At 48.0% G+C, this 23,946-nt stretch overlaps 1 protein-coding gene across 6 annotated transcripts; it reads right to left on the reverse strand.

The window, feature by feature from the left end:
- Positions 1-7: 7 nt before the first annotated feature.
- mapkbp1 (mitogen-activated protein kinase binding protein 1) lies at positions 8-23,156 on the reverse strand. Of its 6 annotated transcripts, none has more exons than XM_037071510.1 (32): positions 22,676-23,154; positions 19,521-19,612; positions 16,049-16,111; positions 15,323-15,380; positions 15,011-15,181; positions 14,792-14,929; positions 14,523-14,705; positions 14,326-14,343; positions 13,067-13,227; positions 12,765-12,963; positions 11,945-12,094; positions 11,682-11,860; positions 11,482-11,573; positions 8,190-8,315; positions 8,004-8,074; positions 7,551-7,672; positions 6,330-6,405; positions 6,119-6,230; positions 5,952-6,015; positions 5,495-5,623; positions 4,323-4,453; positions 4,187-4,227; positions 3,959-4,114; positions 3,754-3,888; positions 3,534-3,661; positions 3,334-3,461; positions 2,805-3,014; positions 2,617-2,698; positions 2,114-2,493; positions 1,181-1,960; positions 988-1,073; positions 8-185 (listed from the first exon to the last, which is right to left on the reverse strand). In XM_037071510.1, exons 1-32 carry the CDS (start codon positions 22,799-22,801, stop codon positions 138-140), a joined length of 4,635 nt encoding a protein of 1,544 aa, XP_036927405.1. In that variant the 5' UTR covers positions 22,802-23,154; the 3' UTR covers positions 8-137. The 6 variants fall into 6 exon arrangements, with proteins under 6 accessions (XP_036927405.1, XP_036927406.1, XP_036927402.1 ...); XM_037071511.1 differs by having other exon boundaries at positions 1,265-1,960; positions 22,676-23,151; XM_037071507.1 differs by lacking the exon at positions 8-185 and adding an exon at positions 304-861 and having other exon boundaries at positions 3,959-4,111; positions 22,676-23,156.
- Positions 23,157-23,946: the final 790 nt, after the last annotated feature.

A 23,946-nucleotide genomic window follows, 5' to 3' on the forward strand; every position in this document is an offset into this window, starting at 1 on the left:
CAAAAAAAAAAAGTCTCAAACTTTTATTAAATTTGACAAAAACAAAGTGAACTTTGACCTTTGAGTGTTACAACAAGCTGTAAAGTGTTTCTCTACAACAGTTATAAAAATGTACATCCTCCATCAGACGCCATGATTTATAAAAACATGATGGTGGTGAAGTCTGGTCCAGGTGAGTCAGTAGTCTGAAATAAATACAAACGTTCATCAGAATCAGGAAGTCTGCGTCACGTTCAAGTGAACTCAGGAAAAAACATTTACATCAAATAACTGAACAATAAAGTTTGTTCAAAACATCTTGTATTGCTGTTTGCTCCTTTAAAAAGTCTCTAATGTTTCTACATAATAATCAATAGAAGATCAATAATCCAAACGACGGGAATGAAAACAGAGAAAAATCTTCAGAATGTCGGAAAAACGTCTTTAAAAAACAACTTCGATAAAAAGTTCAGAAGCTTCTAAAAACTCAGTCCAAAGAATCGAGGTGTCACTCGTTAAGACTGGAGAACAGAATCCAAAACAAAATGGCTTCAGATCCCTAAATCTGTGATGAAGAGGAGCAGGAGGAGGTGATAAAAAATACAATAAACAAGAAGTAAAAGGAGGAAGACAGAGAGGAGTTTAGTGCTGTGTGTCGAGCCTCCTGCTGACGGCCTGCAGGAGGAGCAGTGAGTACTCCTCCAGCAGAGCTGCCGTCTTTGCCTCCCCCACTCCTCCCAGCCCCCCCTCCACTCCCAGCATGCTCGGTGCTCCGAGCGGCAGGCAGTCAAGCTCTGCCCTCATGGCCTGGAAGGCCTCTGATAGGACAATAGCCATCTGACGCTGGTCAGGGGCGGAGTCATCAATGGAGGAGCCGCTCACCTGAAGGAAAAGGGGAGAGAGACACAGGTGAGTGATGTCACTGATGATGTCAGTAGAACCACCAACCAAACTCTTAGATTCATTGAATCCAACCTGTGAATCGTCCTGCATGAACGTCACACTCACCTTCCTGTACAGGTGTGTCGCTCTCTTGAAGCAGCTCTGCAGCTCATTGGTCAGAGCTCTGCAGTTCTCCACACTGATTGGCTGGTCTGTGCAGAGAGAGGGAGAGTTTCTTTTCACATGTTGTTCTAAACATTCATCTGTTGATGGAGGGAGAGAAGAAGAAGAAGAAGATGAAGACGAAGAAGCGTCTCACCCGTCAGAGTGGAGGAAGAGGAGGCAGAGCCCCAACGGAGAGATGACAGGATGAAAGGATGAAGAGGAGGAGGAGGGTCCAAACCTGTGTCGTCTCTCTGAGGCTCCTCCTCCTGCCGGGGGGGAGTCAGGGGGGAGACGGAGATGGGAGGAGGCCGCGACGATGAAGACGAGGAGGAGGGTGGAGTAAAGGAGGCGATGGAGGGCTTGTCGGGGAGCGGTCTGCTGCTGCCGGGGACTCGAGCCTGGAGGCTGCGTGGTGGAGCCGCCGCCTGGTTACCATGGTTACCCAGAGATGGGGAGGCGACTACAACGGGGACAATGGTGGCGTGAGGGTGTGTGGCCAGAGTGGCGCTAGAGGGCACCACGGCAACAAGAGGAGGCGGAGTCTCCTTGACCTGAGAGGAGGATGATGTCACTGAGGGGTCCTCGCCGGGATCAGTGTTGAGGCCGTCACCCATGGAGACGGAGCGCGACATCTTGGCCATGGAGCTAGCGGTGGGGCTCATGTAGGAGCGAGCTGACAGCGTGGAGGCAGCAGCGGAGGAAGAGGAGGACTTCCTGGGGGTGGAGACAGCAGACGAGGCTGGTGTCGAGGTGACGGCGGCTGTCTCCTGCTGTGGCGACCTCGGGGAGGCCGGGCTTGGTTTCTGGATGGGCGTGGCTATAGATGGGGGCCGTCTGGGGGAGGAGGGGAGGGTGGTGGGACGCTGAGGGGGGACGAGCGGCTGAGGAGAGACTTCTCTGGAGGGACGAGACACCGAGGAGGGGGCGGAGTCACCTGAGGAATGAGCCAGAGAGACAAGGTAAGACATTCAAGACCGGTTCAGAACTGGTTCAGGAATATTTTTAATTGTTTTCTGTTTTTAGAAAACTTTCAAATTCCATCTAATATATTTGGTATTCGATTAGTTTCAGAGTCTGGAAGGTGTACCTGTGTCCGTCAGCAGGTTCTGGACCGACTGAGCCTTGCGGAGTCCAGAGGAGGAGTTCAAATGGGAGGTGGCAGCCCGTGCCGTTGGACCCAGGTTCCTTCTGGACTCCTGGGCCGTGGTCTGGACCTTCTTCTTCAGGGGGGAGGTCCGTTGGGCATGCTGACCTGAGGAGGTCTCCTGCTCCTCCATCTGGCTCTGGAGCTGATCTGGACCCTGAGCTGAAAGCTGCGTCTGGTCCTGGTCCTGGTTCCAGGAGACCTTCCTCTCCTGGGTGTGATTCTGCTCCATCAGAGGTCGGACCTCTGAGACCAGAGGCCGGGCCTTCACCTCCCCTCCTCCTGCCCCGTTGGTCCGAGATGGTAGAGGAAGAACTGTACGACTGAGGAGAACCACAGCCAGACAGTGTTACAAAAAACAGAACCTGAAATTCTTACAGGTTCACAGACTGTGTTCAGGTCACTGATCATGTTGTGATGTCACCGATCTTGTTGTGATGTCATACCTTCCAGCTGAACTCTGGGACAAAAACCTGGAGGAGATGCTGAGACTCTCACTGGAGCTGTGAGATGCTCTGCTGGGACTTCCTGTCAACACATGTGTCACATGATCAAACACACGAGTCAGAGATCAAACACGTGGGTCAGGTGATCAGTTTGTGTATGATGGCCTGAGTGCTGCTGGTGTCGGTACCTGAGCCTGAGAGGTCGGCCAGAGTGACGAAGTGCTCCTTGAGGAAGGCCTCCTGGTCTGGAGTCTGAGGCACCAGCTGAGCGGCTCTGACTCCTCCTCCTCCTCCTCCTCCTCCTGCTGCTGCTGCTCCTCCACCTGCTGCCTCTTCTTCATCCTCCTCCAGCTCAGAGGAGTTCCCGTCCACACTCAGAGGCTCTGTGGGCTCCGACTCTGACAGACGACACAGAGGCGGGTCAGTCTGTGAATACTCTATTACCCAGAGTAACTAAGATGGTGTTAAAAGATTACTTTGGTAAAGTGTCTCAGGTAAGTACATTTTTGAGGTATCCTATACTTTTACTCCACTACATTGTCTTGATAACTTTAGTTACTAGTTACTTTAGAGATGACATTTTTTAATTGATTTTCTCATCAGATAAAAACAGTGATTGATGATCAGCTGACTCAAAGTATTTTCAAATGTAATCGAAGTATAAAGTAGCAGAAAACATAAAAGTAGTTGAGTAAAAGTACTCAGTTGCTGTCTCACCGTCTCCGGCAGGTCTGACTGGACTGGACAGACTGGAGCTGAAGCCCAGCGAGCAGCCGCTGTCTGGACTGGGTTTGTCCTGTCGTCCACCTGCAGCAGCAGGACACGCCTCCTTCACCTGGAACTCACTGACAGCAAGAGGCGGGGTTAACTGGGGCGGGGCTTAAACTGAGTCTGTCCTGATGATGCAGCAGTCCTACCTCTCAGCCAGGCTCACTCTGTCCTCCCATTGGTCAGGATACAGCACCAGCTCCTCCCTGTCTGGGCTGTGGTTGGACAGATGGATGAAGTCTGGCCTCTGATTGGTCCTCATCTCACTGTCCTCTGCCTGGACAGACAGAATCAACACGGGGTCACTTCCTCGCCTCCCGTCATCGATGGAGACATGAATCATGATGAGACCTTGTGTTGTGTTCTCACCCATGCAGAGGTGACCTGCAGACTGACGGTGCTCCCCAGATCCTGATTGGTCCTGTGTAGCCCCACCTCCACACCTGGGCTCCTCCCCCTCTGGCTGCAGGAAGAGGCACTTATATCGAGGGGGCGTGTCTTAACCTGAGTGGGTGGGACCAATGGTTAAAATGCTGCATTAAATATAAAACAAAGGTGTGGTGTGAAGCTGTACCTCCTCCTCCTCGTCCTGGGTCTCCTCCTGTCTGCCTGGGTGGTATGAGTCCAGCAGTCTCAGGTCCAACATGGACTTCACCATCAGGACCCCCTCCTCAGACCTGCCCACCCTCCTGGACCAGCGCCGACGAGGAGGTCGACCCCCCAACACCTGCTGAGGAGAAACACATGGTTTTAACGTGATGTACAGTCTGCAGTGACGAGGTCACCAGGTGTGTCCGCTCACCTTCCTGCCGTCCAGAGCGCTGAACTTCTCATCGCACGTTTCTGCAGGAGCAAACATGAGATTCATGACTTTTGTTCTCAGAACCATCTTTAAAATAAAAAAGGTCCATGTAAACACAGTCAGCGACAGAACTGACCCGGGTCCTCCTCCAGACCTCCTGCTGTGAGCACATAAGGACAGCAGAGCTCCTCCTCCTCCTCTTCCTCCTCCTTGTCACTGTCTGACGACATGGTAACGACCCGAGGAGCCGGCGGCTCCCTGCTGCTGCTGCAAGACACACACACACACACACACACACACACACACACACAGTTTAATCAACGTGACACAATGTAACGCTGTGTTGCATCTTCGTTTTACATTATTATTGTTATTAATGTTTTTCTGTCTGCAGCTGTTTGTCACTGTGATATTATTCAGTACGCTTTAATTGACATTTATTACACGGCTCGTCTTAATGACGTAAAATGCTCCATTCACTTGAATGAGCCTTCGCAACGTTCAGCAGTCAATTATTTTCATACAATTGATCGTTGCTAAGCATATCTGACCATTGTCAAGGAAAGCAGCCTCTTTGCCTCTGATTCACGTATTTCGTAGCACCCTGCGCTCTTTGCTCTGGTCACTTATCACTCCAGCGTATTCGGTTGCTAAGCGACGTCAGCTGATCTGTAGTCTACTTCATATCAGAAAAAATGTACTCCTAGGCCACTAATATGAATGAGTTTCATATTAACTTTAATATTTGGAAAATACTGTGATTTGGACTCTTGGCAGAAGGCTGAGTTGTCGTCGCCGGATAAGAAAAGAAAAAGAGTGGAAAGCAGCGATGAGGGAGAAGAGAAACGGCACAAAGTTTTAGATGACAGAGACGTTGATAAAATAAAAGAGGATCGACCCGAACTGCACACAAAAAGAGCAGCAGGTATGGACCAGGTCAGTTTAAAAGAAGGTTAGAGGACTTGAATTTCAGTAGAGGATTGATCAGCTGTGTTCTAAACAATGTTCTGTTCAACATCTTTGTCATCAGTTTGGCAAACTATATTTCTCTGCTCTGTTCTATACATTATCCCTTATTTATGAGTTTAAAGAAATATTTTTCCTTTCAGTAAATTTAACATTTTTATATTTGGATGGAGTCAAAATCTCTAAAATTCATAAATCCATTTTCATTAAATCACCTCACCGTGTATTTTTGAGATATTTTACTTCCTGTTCTGAAGTTTCTACTTTTAATCTCTTGTATTCTTTTTATACACAGTTGTTTAAATAAACACTGACACACACGTTCGCTGTGATGCCATTTACCTGAGGTTTGACACTTTCTGTTGAGGTGCATTCTGGGAGTTCTGAGTGCTGCTGGGAGGTCGGAGGTCAGCGAGTCGCTGCCTCATCCTGATGGTCAGCTCTGGACTGAGACGCCACACGAAGATACAGCTGAGAGCACAAACACACATTTCATTAATACTTCTATTCTAAATGTTCTGATGTGAATCTCCACAGTCAGACAGTAACGACTCTTCAGACGTTCTCTGGGTAAGAACCCGGACCAGCTGGATGGAGGACGGGTTCTCCTCCGTCCCACAGCCTCCTTATCTTTATGAATCAAAGACTCGTTATGTGCTGAGCTGTTTGACACCTTTCATACAAACGTCATGTTCATCAGTCAGACGTAAACACTGATAGATGCATCAGCACGTTCTCTTGAAGATCAAACTGTGATGTCACCATGTTTACATTTCAAACATGTGAAGGTGAGACTCACCTGTCTCCAGACACGGTGATCAGGTGTCTGCAGTCACTGCTGAACTTCAGACCTGTGACGATCTCTGAGAGACAGAAACACACTCATCACAAAATAAACATAGAATATAAAATAAAACACAGATACATTTAACACAGTAACGAGAAACAGCGATGTCGTGTTCTGACCTGAGTGTCCGAACATGGTCGCCACGCACTCTCCAGAGTAGAAGTCAAAGATACTGATGTTCTTGTCTGAACAGGAGGTGGCGATGTAGAGACCCGACGGGTCGATCTGCACCTGAGGAGGAGTTTCATGCACCTGTCAGCTAACTGTTGCTCATTCATCAACACCTGCTGTAACCATGGAAACATGGTGATGGAGGGATGAGTGGCGTACCTTGATGAGCGTCCCGTCCTCACCCTGAGAGCCTTTATACAACTTCTTCTGTTTCCCATTACTGATGTTAAAGATCCTGCAGGAGGAAGAGCAGAGGAGCTGACATCATCATCACCATCTTCATCACCATCATCATCATCTTCTTCATCATCATCATCACCATCATCACATCATCACCACATCATCATCACCATCAGACATGAAACTGAATGATCCAAATGTGGTTCTGGTTCATGGGTCCAGTCCAAGTACACACTGGTCCTGAGCCTCACAGCTGAACCGGGACCGTCTGTCTGTGCTGTGTTGTTTCCAGTCTGACCAGCAGGTGGCAGCTTCACATCACACACAGCAGACAGGAAAGACCAGCCCACAGCATGAACATGAACTCACCATGCAGCCACAACAGATTAATGAACAAACATCGTCTGTGGTGCGTTCATGTGCTGCTGGACATCACAATGTTCATTATAATCAAACCTGCACAAAAACAAATACACATGGAAGTTATTAATATGTACGGGATAATTCTTCTTCTTCTGACATTTCAAATGTCCAGAGCAGCACATGAACGCACCATCAGAGTTTGAAATGTTCTGTACCAACAAGATGAAGGAGCAGAAACTGAAGAAGAGGAAGAGGAAGAAGATGAAGAAGAAGAGAAAGAAGAGGAGGAGGAAGAAGAGGAAGAAGATGAAGAAGAAGAGAAAGAAGAGGAGGAGGAAGAAGAGGAAGAAGATGAAGAAGAAGAGAAAGAAGAGGAGGAGGAAGAAGAGGAAGAAGATGAAGAAGAAGAGAAAGAAGAGGAGGAGGAAAAAGAGGAAGAGGAAAAGGAAGAAGAGGAAGAAGAAGAAGAGGAAGAAGAAGATAAAGAGGAAGAAGAGGAAGAGGAAGAAGAGGAAGAAGATGAAGAAGAAGAGAAAGAAGAGGAGGAGGAAAAAGAGGAAGAGGAAAAGGAAGAAGAGGAAGAAGAAGAAGAGGAAGAAGAAGATAAAGAGGAAGAAGAGGAAGAGGAAGAAGAGGAAGACAGCATCACAGCAGATAATCCTAATCCTCGTCTCAATGGCTGCTGGGTAATCTGTAGCTGACAGACTGAACAGTCATGTTTGTCTCAGCTATAGGTGGATTAACACACACACACACACACACACACACACACACACACACACACACACACTCACTCTCTCTCTGTCTCTCAGACAGACGGACAGGTGTGTGTGTTACCTGATGCTGCGGTCCTGACAGCCCACTGCTGCGTACTTCCTGGTCGGCTCCACGTCCATGTCGTACAGCGTCGTCTTCCTCACCACGTGATGAGTCCTCGTGAACTGCAGCCCGTCGTCCAGCTGCCGGTACATTTTTGATTATTGATTGTAAGTACTGTTGCATTAATGTGCTGATGACTTCATGTTCAGAGTCAGTGGATCAGCACAGTGCAATATTACTCTGGTAACATCTGAACAATACTCGAGTAAAAGTATAAAAGTATCTGATAAATGTACCAAAGTATCAAAGTGTTAGTAACTGATCGATATATTACATGTATAAACTGAGTCATCGGATGTAATCTGTAGAGTAACAGCTAAATTAAGTAATGAGATTAATGTAGCAGAGTGGAAGTATGAAGCACAGTACTTGAGTAAATGTACAATGACATCACTCAGGTGAGTCTCTCACCTGCTGAGCGGTCCGGAAGTAAACGCTCTTATCGGCTCCACAGCTGATCATCCTTACTTTGCCCTCATTGGCTGAGAGACAGGAAGATGAAGATGAAGATGAAGAAGAAGAAGAAGAAGAAGAAGAGGATGATGTCAGAGGGTGAACCAACAACACGGACTGATGTCAGAGGTCAGAGAGACTGACCAGCGAATCGGACGGCAGTGATGGAGGACGAGTGTTCATCCAGAGTCTGGACCAGGCTGTAGTCTCGGCCCGCATCCAGGACGTGGATCAGACGGTCCCGACTGGCCGTGGCTAATAACTGGAGACCTGCCAGACAGACAGACAGGTCAGAGACAGACGGGTCAGAGAGAGACAGACGGGTCAGAGAGAGACAGACGGGTCAGAGACAGACGGGTCAGAGAGAGACAGACGGGTCAGAGACAGACGGGTCAGAGAGAGACAGGTCAGAGACAGACGGGTCAGAGAGAGACAGACGGGTCAGAGAGAGACAGACGGGTCAGAGACAGATGGGTCAGAGAGAGACAGACGGGTCAGAGACAGACGGGTCAGAGAGAGACAGACGGGTCAGAGAGAGACAGACGGGTCAGAGACAGACGGGTCAGAGAGAGACAGACGGGTCAGAGACAGACAGACGGGTCAGAGACAGACGGGTCAGAGACAGACAGACGGGTCAGAGAGAGACAGACGGGTCAGAGACAGACAGACGGGTCAGAGACAGACGGGTCAGAGACAGACAGACGGGTCAGAGAGAGACAGACGGGTCAGAGACAGACGGGTCAGAGAGAGACAGACGGGTCAGAGACAGACGGGTCAGAGACAGACAGACGGGTCAGAGACAGACAGACGGGTCAGAGAGAGACAGATGGGTCAGAGAGAGACAGACGGGTCAGAGACAGATGGGTCAGAGACAGACAGACGGGTCAGAGAGAGACAGACGGGTCAGAGACAGACAGACGGGTCAGAGAGAGACAGACGGGTCAGAGACAGACGGGTCAGAGAGAGACAGACGGGTCAGAGACAGACGGGTCAGAGAGAGACAGATGGGTCAGAGACAGACGGGTCAGAGAGAGACAGACGGGTCAGAGACAGACAGATGGGTCAGAGAGAGACAGACGGGTCAGAGACAGATGGGTCAGAGACAGACGGGTCAGAGAGAGACAGACGGGTCAGAGAGAGACAGATGGGTCAGAGAGAGACAGACGGGTCAGAGACAGATGCAGAGACAGACAGCGGTCAGAGACAGACAGACGGGTCAGAGACAGACAGACGGGTCAGAGAGAGACAGACGGGTCAGAGAGAGACAGACGGGTCAGAGACAGACGGGTCAGAGAGAGACAGATGGGTCAGAGAGAGACAGACGGGTCAGAGACAGACGGGTCAGAGAGAGACAGACGGGTCAGAGACAGACAGACGGGTCAGAGAGAGACAGACGGGTCAGAGACAGACGGGTCAGAGAGAGACAGACGGGTCAGAGACAGACGGGTCAGAGACAGACAGACGGGTCAGAGACAGACAGACGGGTCAGAGAGAGACAGATGGGTCAGAGAGAGACAGACGGGTCAGAGACAGATGGGTCAGAGACAGACAGACGGGTCAGAGAGAGACAGACGGGTCAGAGACAGACAGACGGGTCAGAGAGAGACAGACGGGTCAGAGACAGACGGGTCAGAGAGAGACAGACGGGTCAGAGACAGACGGGTCAGAGAGAGACAGATGGGTCAGAGACAGACGGGTCAGAGACAGACAGACGGGTCAGAGAGAGACAGACGGGTCAGAGAGAGACAGATGGGTCAGAGAGAGACAGACGGGTCAGAGAGAGACAGATGGGTCAGAGAGAGACAGACGGGTCAGAGACAGATGGGTCAGAGAGAGACAGACGGGTCAGAGAGAGACAGATGGGTCAGAGAGAGACAGATGGGTCAGAGACAGATGGGTCAGAGACAGACAGACGGGTCAGAGAGAGACAGACGGGTCAGAGACAGACAGACGGGTCAGAGAGAGACAGATGGGTCAGAGAGAGACAGACGGGTCAGAGACAGATGGGTCAGAGAGAGACAGACGGGTCAGAGAGAGACAGACGGGTCAGAGAGAGACAGATGGGTCAGAGAGAGACAGATGGGTCAGAGACAGACGGGTCAGAGAGAGACAGATGGGTCAGAGAGAGACAGATGGGTCAGAGACAGACGGGTCAGAGACAGACGGGTCAGAGAGAGACAGATGGGTCAGAGAGAGACAGACGGGTCAGAGACAGACGGGTCAGAGACAGACAGACGGGTCAGAGAGAGACAGATGGGTCAGAGAGAGACAGACGGGTCAGAGACAGATGGGTCAGAGACAGACGGGTCAGAGACAGACAGACGGGTCAGAGACAGACGGGTCAGAGACAGACGGGCCTGGTGGAGTGGAGCTAAATATACATGTTGGTGAGTGTCATCACTAGACGGTTCTGACGGACCTGAAAGCTCTGTGAAGCCCCACAGAGCTGCTGCATGTTCTGATTATTATCAGCGTAAACAAGGATCATCTGCCTCAACACACACACACACACACACACACACACACACACTCTCTAACAGCAGGAGTGACATCACTTCCTGTAGTTTGGTCCAAAGTGCTGAGACAGAAGACGCCAGCTCAGCAGTCAGGACGAGCTCAGTTTAATCCTGTCAGGAGGTGTGTGTGTGTGTGTGTGTGTGTGTGTGTGTGTGTGTGTTTATGAGCCTCGGCATTCCTCTGTGTGTGTTGTTGTTTCCATGTCAACAGAGAAGTGTTGTATTGTTGAGTTTGCTGGTTTAACTGTTGAGAGGTTTAATCACCTGTTTAATATATACGTGTGTGTGTGTGTGTGTGTGTCACACATAGTTCTCACACTCTCATGTTACTTTGTCAACTTTTCTCAGTAATAAAAACTTTTGTTACTGAATTCCATTTAAATTCCTTCAGGTTTTCGTCCTGATGAGTTACTGACTCAGCTGGTTTCTATCCAACCAGCTCAGCTTGTTTGAATCAATCAATAATCATTCAAACCTGTCGACCTGAACCTGTCGACCTGAACCTCCGGGACGGCCTTCAGCCCCATCAACCTACAGCACCACCAACCAAACTGTACAGTCACCTGAACACTTCAGGTAGTCTTCTGAACATATCTGAAGTCAGTCGGGTCTCGAGTGAATCGACTCACCGCAGCGGTTCTGTTTGAATTAAACTGTGACTGAGATCAAGTCATCTGTGCTCTGATCTCTTATTGGTTGAGTCATATGTGATGTCACAAAAAACACAACTGAACCATGAAAACACAGAGATCAGGTCAGCCTCAGTTCTCAGCTTCACTGCCTGGCTCAGGGGCAGAGCAGCTGCTGGTTCACACACAACGACAACAACAGTGTTCAGGTCATGTGACGGCAGAATCACCTCATCGCAGGTGAGCTCCGGCAGCTGTGCTCTGATTGGCTGGTTGTGTGACTGGTCTCACCTGTGTCTGGCTTTGAGAACTCGAGGCAGAGGATCTCTGAGTCGTGAGCCTGAACGTTCATGATCTCCTCCATGCTGTCCAGGTCATGGATCCTACACACACACACACACGAACGCACACACACACACACACACACAGTCAGTAATGTTTGGAGACTCTCGGTCAACATCGTGTCTTCTCCTCCTCCTCCTCCTCCTCACCTGAGGACTCCCATGCGGTCTCCAGAGGCCAGGTGCTGCCCATCAGGACTGACCTTCAGGGTCCTAATGCCCACCTTGCTCTGGTCTGTCTGCTGCCCCTCTGAGCCTGACTCTCCGGCGCTCTCTGTGTCGAGGAGGCTGGTGATGTTCTCGTCCACGTAGATAACCTTCTGCAGGTCCTGAGGGGTCAGGGGTCAGGGGTCAGAGGTCAGGTGACATGTACAGGTGTGTAAACATAAAGGTAACGGTGTGTGTTGTCGTACGTGGCTCAGAATGTTCCGGTTGATGATGTTGAGGCCATCGATGCTCCACAGTCGGATGGTGTTGTCTGAGGAGCAGGACAGGAAGGATCCAGGAGGGAGATGAACCTCACCTCCTCCTCCTCCTCCTCCTCCACCCCCCTCTGGGTAGACCTGCAGGAGACAGGAGGAGCTGCTCATCTGGACTGTTTCATGTTCTCACTCCAGGCAGATAATTAATGTTTGTGACAGTCACACTAAACCCCTCCCCCTGAAACACCATAATCCAATCACAGCTCAGCGACAGTGTCCAATCACAGAAGGCAAGAAGTCCTAAAAAAGTACTTTTACTACCTGAAAACTACTTCATACAGGTTGATTTCTCTCTGTGCATTAAATATGTTGCTACAACCAGCAGCTGGTTAGCTTAGCTTAGCATAAAGACTGGAAACAGGGACACAAAGCTAGCCTGGCTCTGTCCAAAGGAAACAAACTGCCCCTGCAGCGGCTCTTACATTTTACAATACATTTGTTTAATACGTACAAATCTGAAGCGTAAACATGACACAACGTGGTTTCACGCCAAAACACCTCGCGGCCGTCAGCGTTGAGTCTCGTTGTGTAAACTCACAGCTAGCTCCTTCAGCCTGTTTCCAGTCTTTATGCTAAGCTAAGCTAAGCAGCTGCTGACAGCTGCAGCAGCTCCATGTCGATGTGAACTTGGTGCTTTTATGAGCTGTGTGACCTTTGACCTCTAAGGAACGTGACCCTTCACTGTGTGTGTGTGTGTGTGTGTGTGTGTGTGTGTGTGTGTGTGTGTGTGTGTGTGTGATGGCCCGCTGACCTCCAGGCTCCACACACAGGAGGAGTGATAAAGGGCCGAGTACAGTTTTCCCGCCCTCCGAGGGTCCCGGAGGTCGCGGACGTCCCACACGTAAACGCTGTGGTCATTGTAGACGCACGACAGCCAGCGGTTTGTGGGGTCATAGGTCACCGCCACCGTGTCTGGGTAACGAGCCTCCGGCCTGCAGGAGAACAGCTGACTGAGGAGGAGCAGGAGGAGGAGAGATGAGTTATTTAAACACAATGAGCTCAAATAAAAACCAGGCTGATGTGTCTGTGGTTTCCATGGTAACTTATTGTTACCTGGCGTTCACCATACTGGCGATATCGGCTCCCAGACAATGTGGGCGGGGTAGAGTGCACAGGAAGTGCAGATTGACGGGGCTGAAGGCTCTGACCGTCCCGTCAGAACAACCACAGAAGATCAACTCGTCTGTGACAGACAGGCAGGTGGCCTGAGACGCCTGAGGACAGACAGACAGGTGAGGTGAAAGGTGAGACTTCATCCTGTTGGGTTGTGAGGATGCCATGAGGATGAAGACATGTTGTGGTGCTCGTTTTGGGGACTAGTTTCAACAGCAGATCCACATCCGGTGCTGTAGTGAGTCTGTGTGTGTGTGTGTGTCATTAGACCGTCGACACACTGAACAAAGAATCTTTCTCACTGAAGCTGAATGTAAATGAAGTGACAGAACGCCAGTGAGCCAAGAACCAGACAGAGAGCGCCGTGTGACTGAGCCGCTGCTGCACCTACACTCTGGACCAGCACCACAGTACCAGCACCACAGTACTGTAGCAGTGAGTGGATGCTGGCGGTTGTGACTCGTGCTGCGTTCAGGGTCCTCTGTAAATCAGAGTGTTGAGGGTGAGTGGGGTGAAACATCACTCAGCCGATCAGGTGCAGTGTCGTTTATGAATGACGGCGGCATGATGTGAGACTGACCAATGAAGTGAGAGAAAGGACGTAGGTGTGTCTTAGTCAGTTCAGCCAGTGAGGACAGAGATCAGATTTCTTTGTTTTAGACTAAATAAAATTTTCTTTAGTTAGCCTCACGCTAACACCTTTAGTTAGCCTCACGCTAACGCCTTTAGTTAGCCTCACGCTAACGCCTTTAGTTAGCCTCACGCTAACGCCTTTAGTTAGCCTAACGCTAACGCCTTTAGTTAGCCTAACGCTAACACCTTTAGTTAGCCTAATGCTAATGCCTTTAGTTAGCCTAACGCTAATACCTTTACTTAGCTTAACGCTAACACAGATTAATAATTCAATCACATTAAATCTCATGTCAGATCACAAACAGCAGATCAACAGATCGTAGCTTATTAGCTTTATGTCTTTCACGTTTTCTGCTAATGTTGCTGTTGGTTCTGTTCTGTTGAGTATGAACTGGACCAGTGTCTGACAGGTGTTTCCTGTTTCAGGAAGTTTGAAGAGTTTTTCAAATGCAGAAAAAACTTTTCATCAGACATCTCTGATAAATTATTTGTTCATATAATTTTCAGGACTACATGTTTGTGAGGTGTCACGGGCTGAACTGAGTCCAGGTGAGATGACGACTTACGGAGGCGGAGTCGACTCTCTGCGCAGGAAGTAGAGGAGGAAGCAGAACTTAACGTTAGAGTGTTTCAGGTTAAAGGCAGACACACAGTGAAACTTTTCATGAAACCATCAGTCTGGGTCATCACGGAGACGTCACGGAGACGTCACGGAGACGTCCTGTGGCTGTTTTAACTTCCTGAAACGAGCACTGGGACTCACCCGCAGCTCCACCCACTTGTCGAGGAGTCGCCGGTCGTTGAACTCACACAGCAGACCGGAGGAAGTGATGCAGAAGGTGGAGGAGGCCTGCCGGCCCCGCCCACACGCCACATCGCTGAAGAAGTTGTTCCTGAGCTCTCCCAGCAGCCCCGAGCGCCCCAGCAGAGGGACGGTGGCGTTCACCTGCAGAGGACAAACGGTCAGTACATACGGGAACCACACAGGAAGCTACCATCATCAGGTGATCAACACGTGACTGACAGGCGCACCTTAGAGGTCTTGGAGTGGTCCAGGTACCAGAACTTGACATGGCGGTTGCCGGCGGTAACAAAGTAGGAGCTGTCGTCAGAGAAGGAGACGGCCGTCACCTTACTGGACACCTTATTGGCTGCAACCACGATGTTTTTCTGATCAACAGACAAAAACAATGTTTGTTTGTTTGTTTGTTTACAGCTCACAGTGACCATCAGTGTGGGCGTGTCCTTTACCTTCCAGTTCCACACGTTCACCATCATGTCGTGTTGGTAGCCAACGCTGACAATGTATTTCCCATTGGGAGAAAACGACACGCAGGCGACGCCATATTTATGTTCCTGCAGCTCTGCAACCTGCTGACGCTCCAACACCTCCCAGACCCGGACTGCAGGCATGTGACCGCTCTGAGGAAGGAAGAGGAAGAGGAAGAGGAGGAGGGTCAACATGTTACACACAATAAATATAAACATCGAGTCAGTTTTAATTAAGTGCAACAAATGATTTCTGGCCCTGGGTCGGGACTGGTGAGCTGCAGTAAGACTCACCTCTCCTGTGACAATGTATTTGCCATCGGGGGAAAATGCTAATGTGGTGATCGCCTTCCTGAAACACAGAGAAACTCTTTCAGTTTTATATCACTTCACACGATGTCATCATCATCACCATCACCATCACGTGTCAGGTCATTGTTAATCTGCCGGTAACCACAGCAACAGGACTGACAGCTGACGGGTTGACGGCATTGCTGAGGCTCATGGGAGTTGTAGGTGTTCATGACTGAGCATGTGCAGACGGTCTGAGCTGTGGTTCATGTTTGCTCAACGTCATGTTCAGAACCAGAACCACAAGCACCAGAACACATTTTAGAAATTCAAATTCAAAATTGTAAAAATATTTTGTTATTAATTGAAAACTGTGTTACATTAGAGACCAACACATGAACCCTGTAGAGAGCTCAGGTGAGTGCAGGTGTGGTGCTCAGCTGTCAACTGTCTCAACATGAGACGACTGTCGGCTGAAAGTCGTCACGAAGGTTCAAACAGAAACAAAATGTTCCAACTTAAAACTGAGTGAAATATTAAAGACAGACTCTCGTCTCAGACACCAAAATAAACTTCATTTTTAAACTTTATTTATTAAGCACGTTTAGAACAAAGTTATAGCGATGAAAGAGTTTTGAGTGACAGTTGCTCTGTGGCTCCGCCTCCTCCATTCATAGACGATCTAAACCAGTCAGACAGGAAGTGAAAGCTCATTGGCCGAAGTTTTACCTGGAGCTGTTGAAGATGTGATGCTGTTTGTTCTTCCGAGGATTCAACAGGACGACGACACACCTGCAGATACACAGGTACAAGGTTAACACACACACACACACATACACACACACACACACAGAACCTGGACTCCACCCACTGAACACATACACTGCGCGCACACACACACACTGACAGTTTACATTAAAACAGGATTTAAAGAGTAAAAATAAAATAATTACAGATTTAAAGTAAAAGTCTCAAATACATCTTGAAGCAGTCCAGAGTGGTTCTGGTTCTGGTCTCAGGTTCTGTTTATGAAGGTTCAGGTCGGACAGACTGAGTCACCAAACACAGACTCATTAAACCTGCTCACTGTTTATACAGCAGAGTGTGTGTGTGTGTGTGTGTGCGCGTGTGTGCGTGTCTGTGACAACAGGTCTGAGCAGAAACTGTTGAACTGTGATCCTCAAAACCTTATCTCAGGAAGTTCTGACTGGTTCTGATCCAGCAGCTCTGTGAGGCTGCAGGTGTGACATCACAGCCCTCGCTGACCTCCGACCTCTCAGCAGAGAGAAGAAAGGAGCCAATCAGAACACAGAATATTTAATGTACAGATGATCGATCACAGCAGCGCGCACACACGCACGCACACACTCACACACAGATTAGTGTTTGTTGACTGTAAGCTGCTGATTCAGCAACCAATTATACTCTTCCTCATCAGGACACACACATGCGCGCACACACACGCACGCACGCACACACACACGGGATGTGTTCAGGTACAGTCTGTACTGTCCAACCCGGCCCATCCTGAACACATCTGCAATGCAGCAGTGAGCAGAGAGGGGGCGGAGCCTCTTCGTCACGTGATCAGATTCTTTCAGCTTTGGTTCAAACAAATGACCATTTTTCACATTTGCCTCATTAAAGGAGCAGTGTGTAGTTTTATAGAGGAAATACAGGATTTCAATATTAATGAGGTAATAATAGAAACAGTGAATTAATGAGCTGTTCTCAGAACAGTTTACTTTTCATTCATGAAGTAAAATCTACAAACATTAACCTACTTTCACCTCCTCCTCCTCCTCCTCCTCCTCCCCCCTCCTCCTCCTCCTCCCTCCTCCTCCTCCTCCTCCGCCCCCCTCCTCCTCCTCCTCCTCCCCCCGCCCCCTCCTCCTCCTCCCCCTCCTCCCCCCTCCTTCTCCTCCCCCCTCCTCCTCCTCCTCCTCCCCCCTCCTTCTCCTCCCCCCTCCTCCTCCTCCTCCTCCCCCTCCTCCCCCCTCCTTCTCCTCCCCCCTCTTCCTCCTCCTCCTCCTCGCTCCACTGACCCACTTCCGTCTCTTCAGCTGTTCGTTGTCTTTTCATCCGTAAACTGAATCCGAATCTTCTGAACACAAACTGACCCACAGCTCTGACCAATCAGCAGCCCCCTGTCCTCTCACATCCACAGCCGATTGGCTGCTGGCCCCGTGGGACTCTGCGGTTCGGGAGGAGAGCTGGACGCCTTCCACGGCTCGCCCTCGGACATTCCCATCATTCTTCTGTGCTCAGAGAGATTCAAACTGCCGAGGGCCAGCTGATCTATAATCAATCCCTGCGGTCTCAGCTGGAGACACTGAACGTCCTCGTCTGGACTCGATGTTTGGACACAAACACGTCCTCTGGCTGCTGTTTGTGATCCAAACATGCTGAAGGTGAAGGACGGCTTCATAACAGCTTCTACTGGATGCTTTTGTTTTGAAATTCTCTTTTTATTTAAACAACCAACACAACTTTAATTTCTTAAACGTAAATTAATTCTGTCCATCAGCAGGTGATTTAACTGAAGGGACCATAAAAATCTGTAAAGTTCCTTTTATTGTTTTTATAAACATTTAGAAAATAAAATCTTTAACGTCAAAGTGAACAGAAACAAGTACTTAGTTAGCGTCCTGTACTCGAGTATCTCTGAACTTTCTCCTCCTCACAGCTTCACAACAGCCTCGTTACTTCAGTTTGATGCATCTGAGGTGAATTCTGGATTCTTGTTATTTCCCAACATCAGCAGACTGATGTGGACCAATCAGACGCAGCGAGACGAGACAAAGACGTAAAAGCCGTAAGAAGCCGTAAACAGACAGAGAGGGAGGCTGGAATGTGGAGAAAAGGCGTGTTAGTGTCTCGTATCTGCAGAGAGTTTCTGATTTTCTCTCTTTGTTGCTGCTCGGGACGCTTTACCAACCCAACATGTGTCTATTTGACGTCCTGGGAATGAGACTCAACAATCAACTGTCTTTGTGGTGCGTTCAGGAACAGCTGGGACAAATCCTACTGATTCTACCTTTAACTTTAATAGTCTTTGAATTCTATTAATATGACGTGAGCTTCAGTTAGCTTTGAGCACAAATGTCCTTCAGAGGGAGACTTTTTACTCTGATACTCTGAGTCCATGTCAGAGCCTGAACTCTGTTACTGTACTGGAGGAAACAAGATGGATCAGAACTTCTACTGTCACCACAGTCTGTTTTTACACAAGTACCTGAACGTCTCTCTCAGCTCAGACTTCCACTTCAACATCAGAGATTAACTGTTACGTAACTGCCACCTTTAACAGGCGAGCCAAACACACACACACACACACACACACACACACACACACACACACACACACACACACACACACACAGAGCGAATCATCTGAACCAGAACCACCTCATGAACCCGTCAGGTTCTGTGTTAAACACCATCAGAGACAGTATCTGGTGGTGTGTTCAGGGTCTCTGTGGCTGTGGGTGAAGACGGCGAGCAGACGAGCGTCTTGTGGTTGGTACCGGCACCGCGGGTCCTAACAGACGGCTGTGATCACATGATGTGTGTAATCTGATAATCTGATCATGTTGTTGGACCTCAGTGACGCTCTGAGTGACAGTCAGTGACAGACTCACTCTCACATTCCTGTCTGACTTTAATCTGCTGTTCTACAACCGCACACATGTTCACACTGTTACACAACACATCAGGAGGTAAACACACAGTGTGTGCAGCCATCAGGTCACACCTGGCCCTTCTGATCTGATCCTCTGTATGCAAATGTTCTCCTACATCACTGGAAGAAACAGACTCTTTATTACTCAAATAAATAAATATTTCATGTAGAACAGCTGCTGAATGAACAAGAAGGTCCAAATAATGCAGAATGAGTCAGAGACAGAGTTTCACTGAGTTTATAAAGTGTCTCCAACTCAACAACTCACTAAACTGACACATTTGTTAAGGGAGTCTGGGGACTTTCTCCACGGGGACAAAGAAGTCGCCTATGTTGTTCCTGTTTAGTGTCTTTGTAACATGTGACATGTTCAGATCAATAACATGTTTCTTCTTTCATAAATGGAGTGTAAATGGTGTTGTTAATCTTGTCACCAGGTGTGTGTGTGACGTCATCTTTATGCTGAGTTCATTAATGTGTGTCAGTGTGGAGGTCCAGGTCAACATGAGTGTTTCTCACCCAGCAGGATACACCAACAGTCCAGTTCGGGCATCGCAGGCCAGCGCTCGGTTCCCTGGAGCCGTGATACCCAGAACCTTCTCCAAGGTGACCTGGAGGAGAAAGGTCAGACACGTCAGGTGAACGCAGACATTGTTTGTACAGCTGAGAGCACATTTCATTTTGTTTCTGAGTGCAAAGAAAGTTTCAGGAGTTCTGTTTGGAACTGCTCAGTTCAGAAAGCATGATGAAAGGAGTTTTGTTGAGAATCGGCGCTGTACGAGAACCAAAGGAAACAGAAACACTCTCAAACATCACAAGACGTCTCTTAAATTCTCCAGAACCACCAGAACACGTCCAACAATCCCTTAAAGAGCTAAAACCCTGATGCTTACTGGCCAACACCTTCTTTAATTCTTTAATGACTGGTAGGAACCAATGAGCTCGCAGCAAAGAGCCACAGACAGGAAGTCAGAGCTGACACCTTCAAACACACACACACACACACACACACACACACACACTTACTTCTCGCTGCATACTGCTGTAAAGTGTCCTGACCCGTCTGAGCGTCTTCAGTCCAATCACAGTTCTGACTGTTGTTTAAACTCTAAGTTAGTCCCGACGCACCATCTGTCTTCATCGTCACAGTGGGAGCTCAATGCTAAGCTAACCTCTATGTGTGTGTGTGTGTGTGTGTGTGTGTGTGTGTGTGTGTGTGTGCGCTCTCACATGACTCTCCCTCCCTCTGCACAAAACTCTATTTGTGTTTTGGTCTCTCACGGTGTTTCCTGCTGAATGAACAGCTTCCTCTCAGTCCTTCTGTCACGTTAAACTGATAAAACATGTTGAGATGAATCAGCTGACTTTATTTAACGCTGATGAGTCACAGCGAGGTGTGAGACAGCGAGGTGTGAGACTCTAACATCCACAGACAAGAAATCTGATCCAGTGTTGAAGAATCCTCCTGCTGTCAGCTGACAGGTGGAGGAAGTGTGTCATCACCTTAACTTCCTGTTAGCTTCTACAATAACCAGCTCATATTTACTTAGCATAAAAAGTTAGCATAAAAATGTAAACAGTAAGGTTGGATTAAAGATTAGCATCAGAATGAAGTGAGTAAGAGTTGTGAAGTTCTGTCACGATGTCTGTGTATCTACAGCTGTTAGCATACTAACCAGCTAGACCCTGTCAGTGGTCAAAGCTCCTGTGCTCACAGTGTAAACACCAATAATCCCCAGGTAGTACAACTAGCTGCACGGCTAACTGAGCTAACAAGCTAACAGTAGCTACAGTCATGGATGTACAAACAGAATACAGTTAGCAGCAGTTAGCAGTTGCTATGGTGATAAGCTGCCCCCTGTTTGTTGGGAGCATTAATTCAACAGCTGGTCAATTGTTACACGTTGCATCTTTAACCAATCAGGAGCCAGAGCTGACCGAGGTCATCAATGGTTCTAACGAGGCTGCAATTAAACTGAAGAGCTGCTCGTCATCAGCGTCAAACATACAGAACATTATTATTTACAACCACAAGGTTAACTTACTCTACAGATACAGATACAGTACAGATACTACAGATACTCTACAGATACTCTACAGATACAGTACAGATACTACAGATATTACAGATACAGTACAGATACTACAGATACTCTACAGATACAGTACAGATACTACAGATATTACAGATACAGTACAGATACTACAGATACTCTACAGATACAGTACAGATACTACAGATACTCTACAGATACAGTACAGATACTACAGATACTCTACAGATACAGTACAGATACAGTACAGATACTACAGATACTCTACAGATACAGTACAGATACTACAGATACTCTACAGATACAGTACAGATACAGTACAGATACAGTACAGATACTACAGTGCAGTATCTGTACTGTATCAGTAGTATCTGTAGTATCTGTACTGTATCAGTAGTATCTGTAGTATCAGTAGTATCAGTAGTATCTGTAGTATCTGTAGTATCTGTAGTATATCAGTACTGTATCTGTAGTGTATCTGTCCAGGTGCTGCAGCTGTGGACTGATCTCAGATGTTTGAGGTCTGAGAGTCAGACTGAAGATCTGAAGTGTTTCCCAATGGAGATAATTACACACACACACACACACACACACACACACACACACACACACACACACACACACAGGCTGTTTGGCCTGAGGCATGAGGGGATGAATTATTAATAAGTGAAACAATGAAGAAGAAGAACGTTGTATTTGATGTTAAAGAGTTTACATTCGAAACATTCTTCTTCTTCTTCTTCTATTTGGGTCAAACAGGAAACATGTTTAATCTCTGATGAGAGGAGGTCTGTGATGTCACAGTGACATCATTTATGATGATTTCTTTGTGAGCACTAAATTCTGCTTCTACACGTCTTCACACTGAGTTCTGTTCCCGTCAGATGCGAGAACGTCAGACTTGAAGTCGCTGTAAAGTACCATTTTACAATCAGAACCGGACTCAGCCGACATCATCATGACGACCCGAATTGATAAACTACACAGACCTTCTTTGTTCTAACCATCTTGCGACCCGTTTCAGGTCCCCGACCCTCAGGTTGGATCCACACACACACGCATGCAGTTCAAACAACACAAAGCATGCTGGGAGTTTTACTGGCTGAACTAAGGGAGCTGCTGACAGACGGACGGGAGCCCCTGCAGGGACAAACAGACGGGAACAACCTGACTGACAGGATGCTGCTGCCGGTTCTGCTTCACCTGCTACACACCTGCTGTGGTTATTGATGTTAATTATTGATCCTGTCAAAGTGATCAAAACTGATCTGAGGTCTGAAAATTAGCTGATGCTTAAACTTCCAGCTGAAGCGAACACTGCAGAGCTGCTGCGTGCAGGAGTGTGTGTGTGTGTGTGTGTGTGTGTGTGTGTGTGAAATATGCCAACACAGCAGATTAAAAGCGTTCATCCGTGTGTGTGTGTGTGTGTGTCACTAAATATCATAAAACATTAAATTAATAATAATTCAATTAAAACGTCACACTGATAAAAAACAAACAAACAAACATGAAGTGAAATCAGGTAAATATCAAAACAATCACAGCATGTGATTAATGAGTTTAATTAGCAGCAGCTGCTGTGTGTGTGTGTGTGTGTGTGTGTGTGTGTGTGACGCGCACCTTGTCGCTCAGGTCCTCTTTGTGCCGCGCGGTGCCGCTCCTCCGCCTCAGTTTGATGGACGGGGAGCGCAGCAGGTTCTTGATGCGGCTGCGGATCGTTCCGCCGCCGCTTCCCTCCGCGGTCATCGCGCCGTTAGCTGCCCGGCTAGCTGCCTCTCTCAGCGGCTGGACCCTTTCTCTGTCGTCGCTCTCTCCTCCGCTGTCATGCTGTCTGCGAGCCGAGCCGTGCCGGGCCAGAGGTTTCAGCTAGTCTGGCTCTGCTTCTGGTTCTGGACTGATCCGGTTCACGGGCTCCGGTTCCGCTGCTGCTCCGCATCATATTTCTCCGCCGCAGCGAAGACACGAAGCTGCCCGAAGCACGAGCCAGACCGGACTGACCGAGCGGCGCTGCGCCGGCGTCAAGACCGCACGCGTCACTGACGCTCTTACTTCCGGTCAGGCTTTTCAAAATCAATCGATCAAACTTTACACATTCAAACAAATCAGAACAAGAGCTGGAAACAGAACGATGTCTCAGACAGGTTCAGAGACTCAAAGGTCAAAATATGAAAAAAACAATCAATAAAAATAATAGTAGAAATAAAATAAATGTTCCAGGTAAAATTATAAATGATAAATAAAGAATACGGACAAGCGTGAAATGTAAATACACACACAACACAGGGCTATGTTGAGAACACATTAACATATTTATAAACAATAAACCAAAACACAGATAAAACATCACTAAAACCAGACCGAAGAAAGTGTTTACATCCATTTTTAACTCAGAGACGTTGATGTTTTAGTGATGATTGTTCTCTGTGACGTACGTGAATTCCCAACTGACAGGTTCCATCGTGTCTCTGATTTGATCAGTACTTTTATTTCTATTTGGCAATGCTTTTACTTTGACACCAAAGCCTCAACACTTCCTGTACCGTCGTGAGTGACTCAGCTTGACGCAGTCTGACGTCTCCATGACTGAACACGGCGTGACGCAGCAGCGCCCCCCGGCGGCGGGAACACGAGCTGCAGCCTCACCTGCACTATTTTATTGATTTTATAGTTTTTATATTTCGATGAATCAATTTAGAATCGGAGCCCGAAAATTAATGTTGTGTTTCTTTAAAACTTAGTTATATTAAACATAATACAACTAAATAATAATAACAACAACAACAACAACAATAACAACAACAATAATAACAATAAAATGAACAAAAAATATTCAAAATGTTCTATATTAATCTGTGAAGATTAATATGATACAATCATTTCAGGAGCTGTTA

This window comes from Acanthopagrus latus, chromosome 16, assembly GCF_904848185.1.
Source record: "Acanthopagrus latus isolate v.2019 chromosome 16, fAcaLat1.1, whole genome shotgun sequence".
Classification (NCBI taxonomy): Eukaryota; Metazoa; Chordata; class Actinopteri; order Spariformes; family Sparidae; genus Acanthopagrus; species Acanthopagrus latus.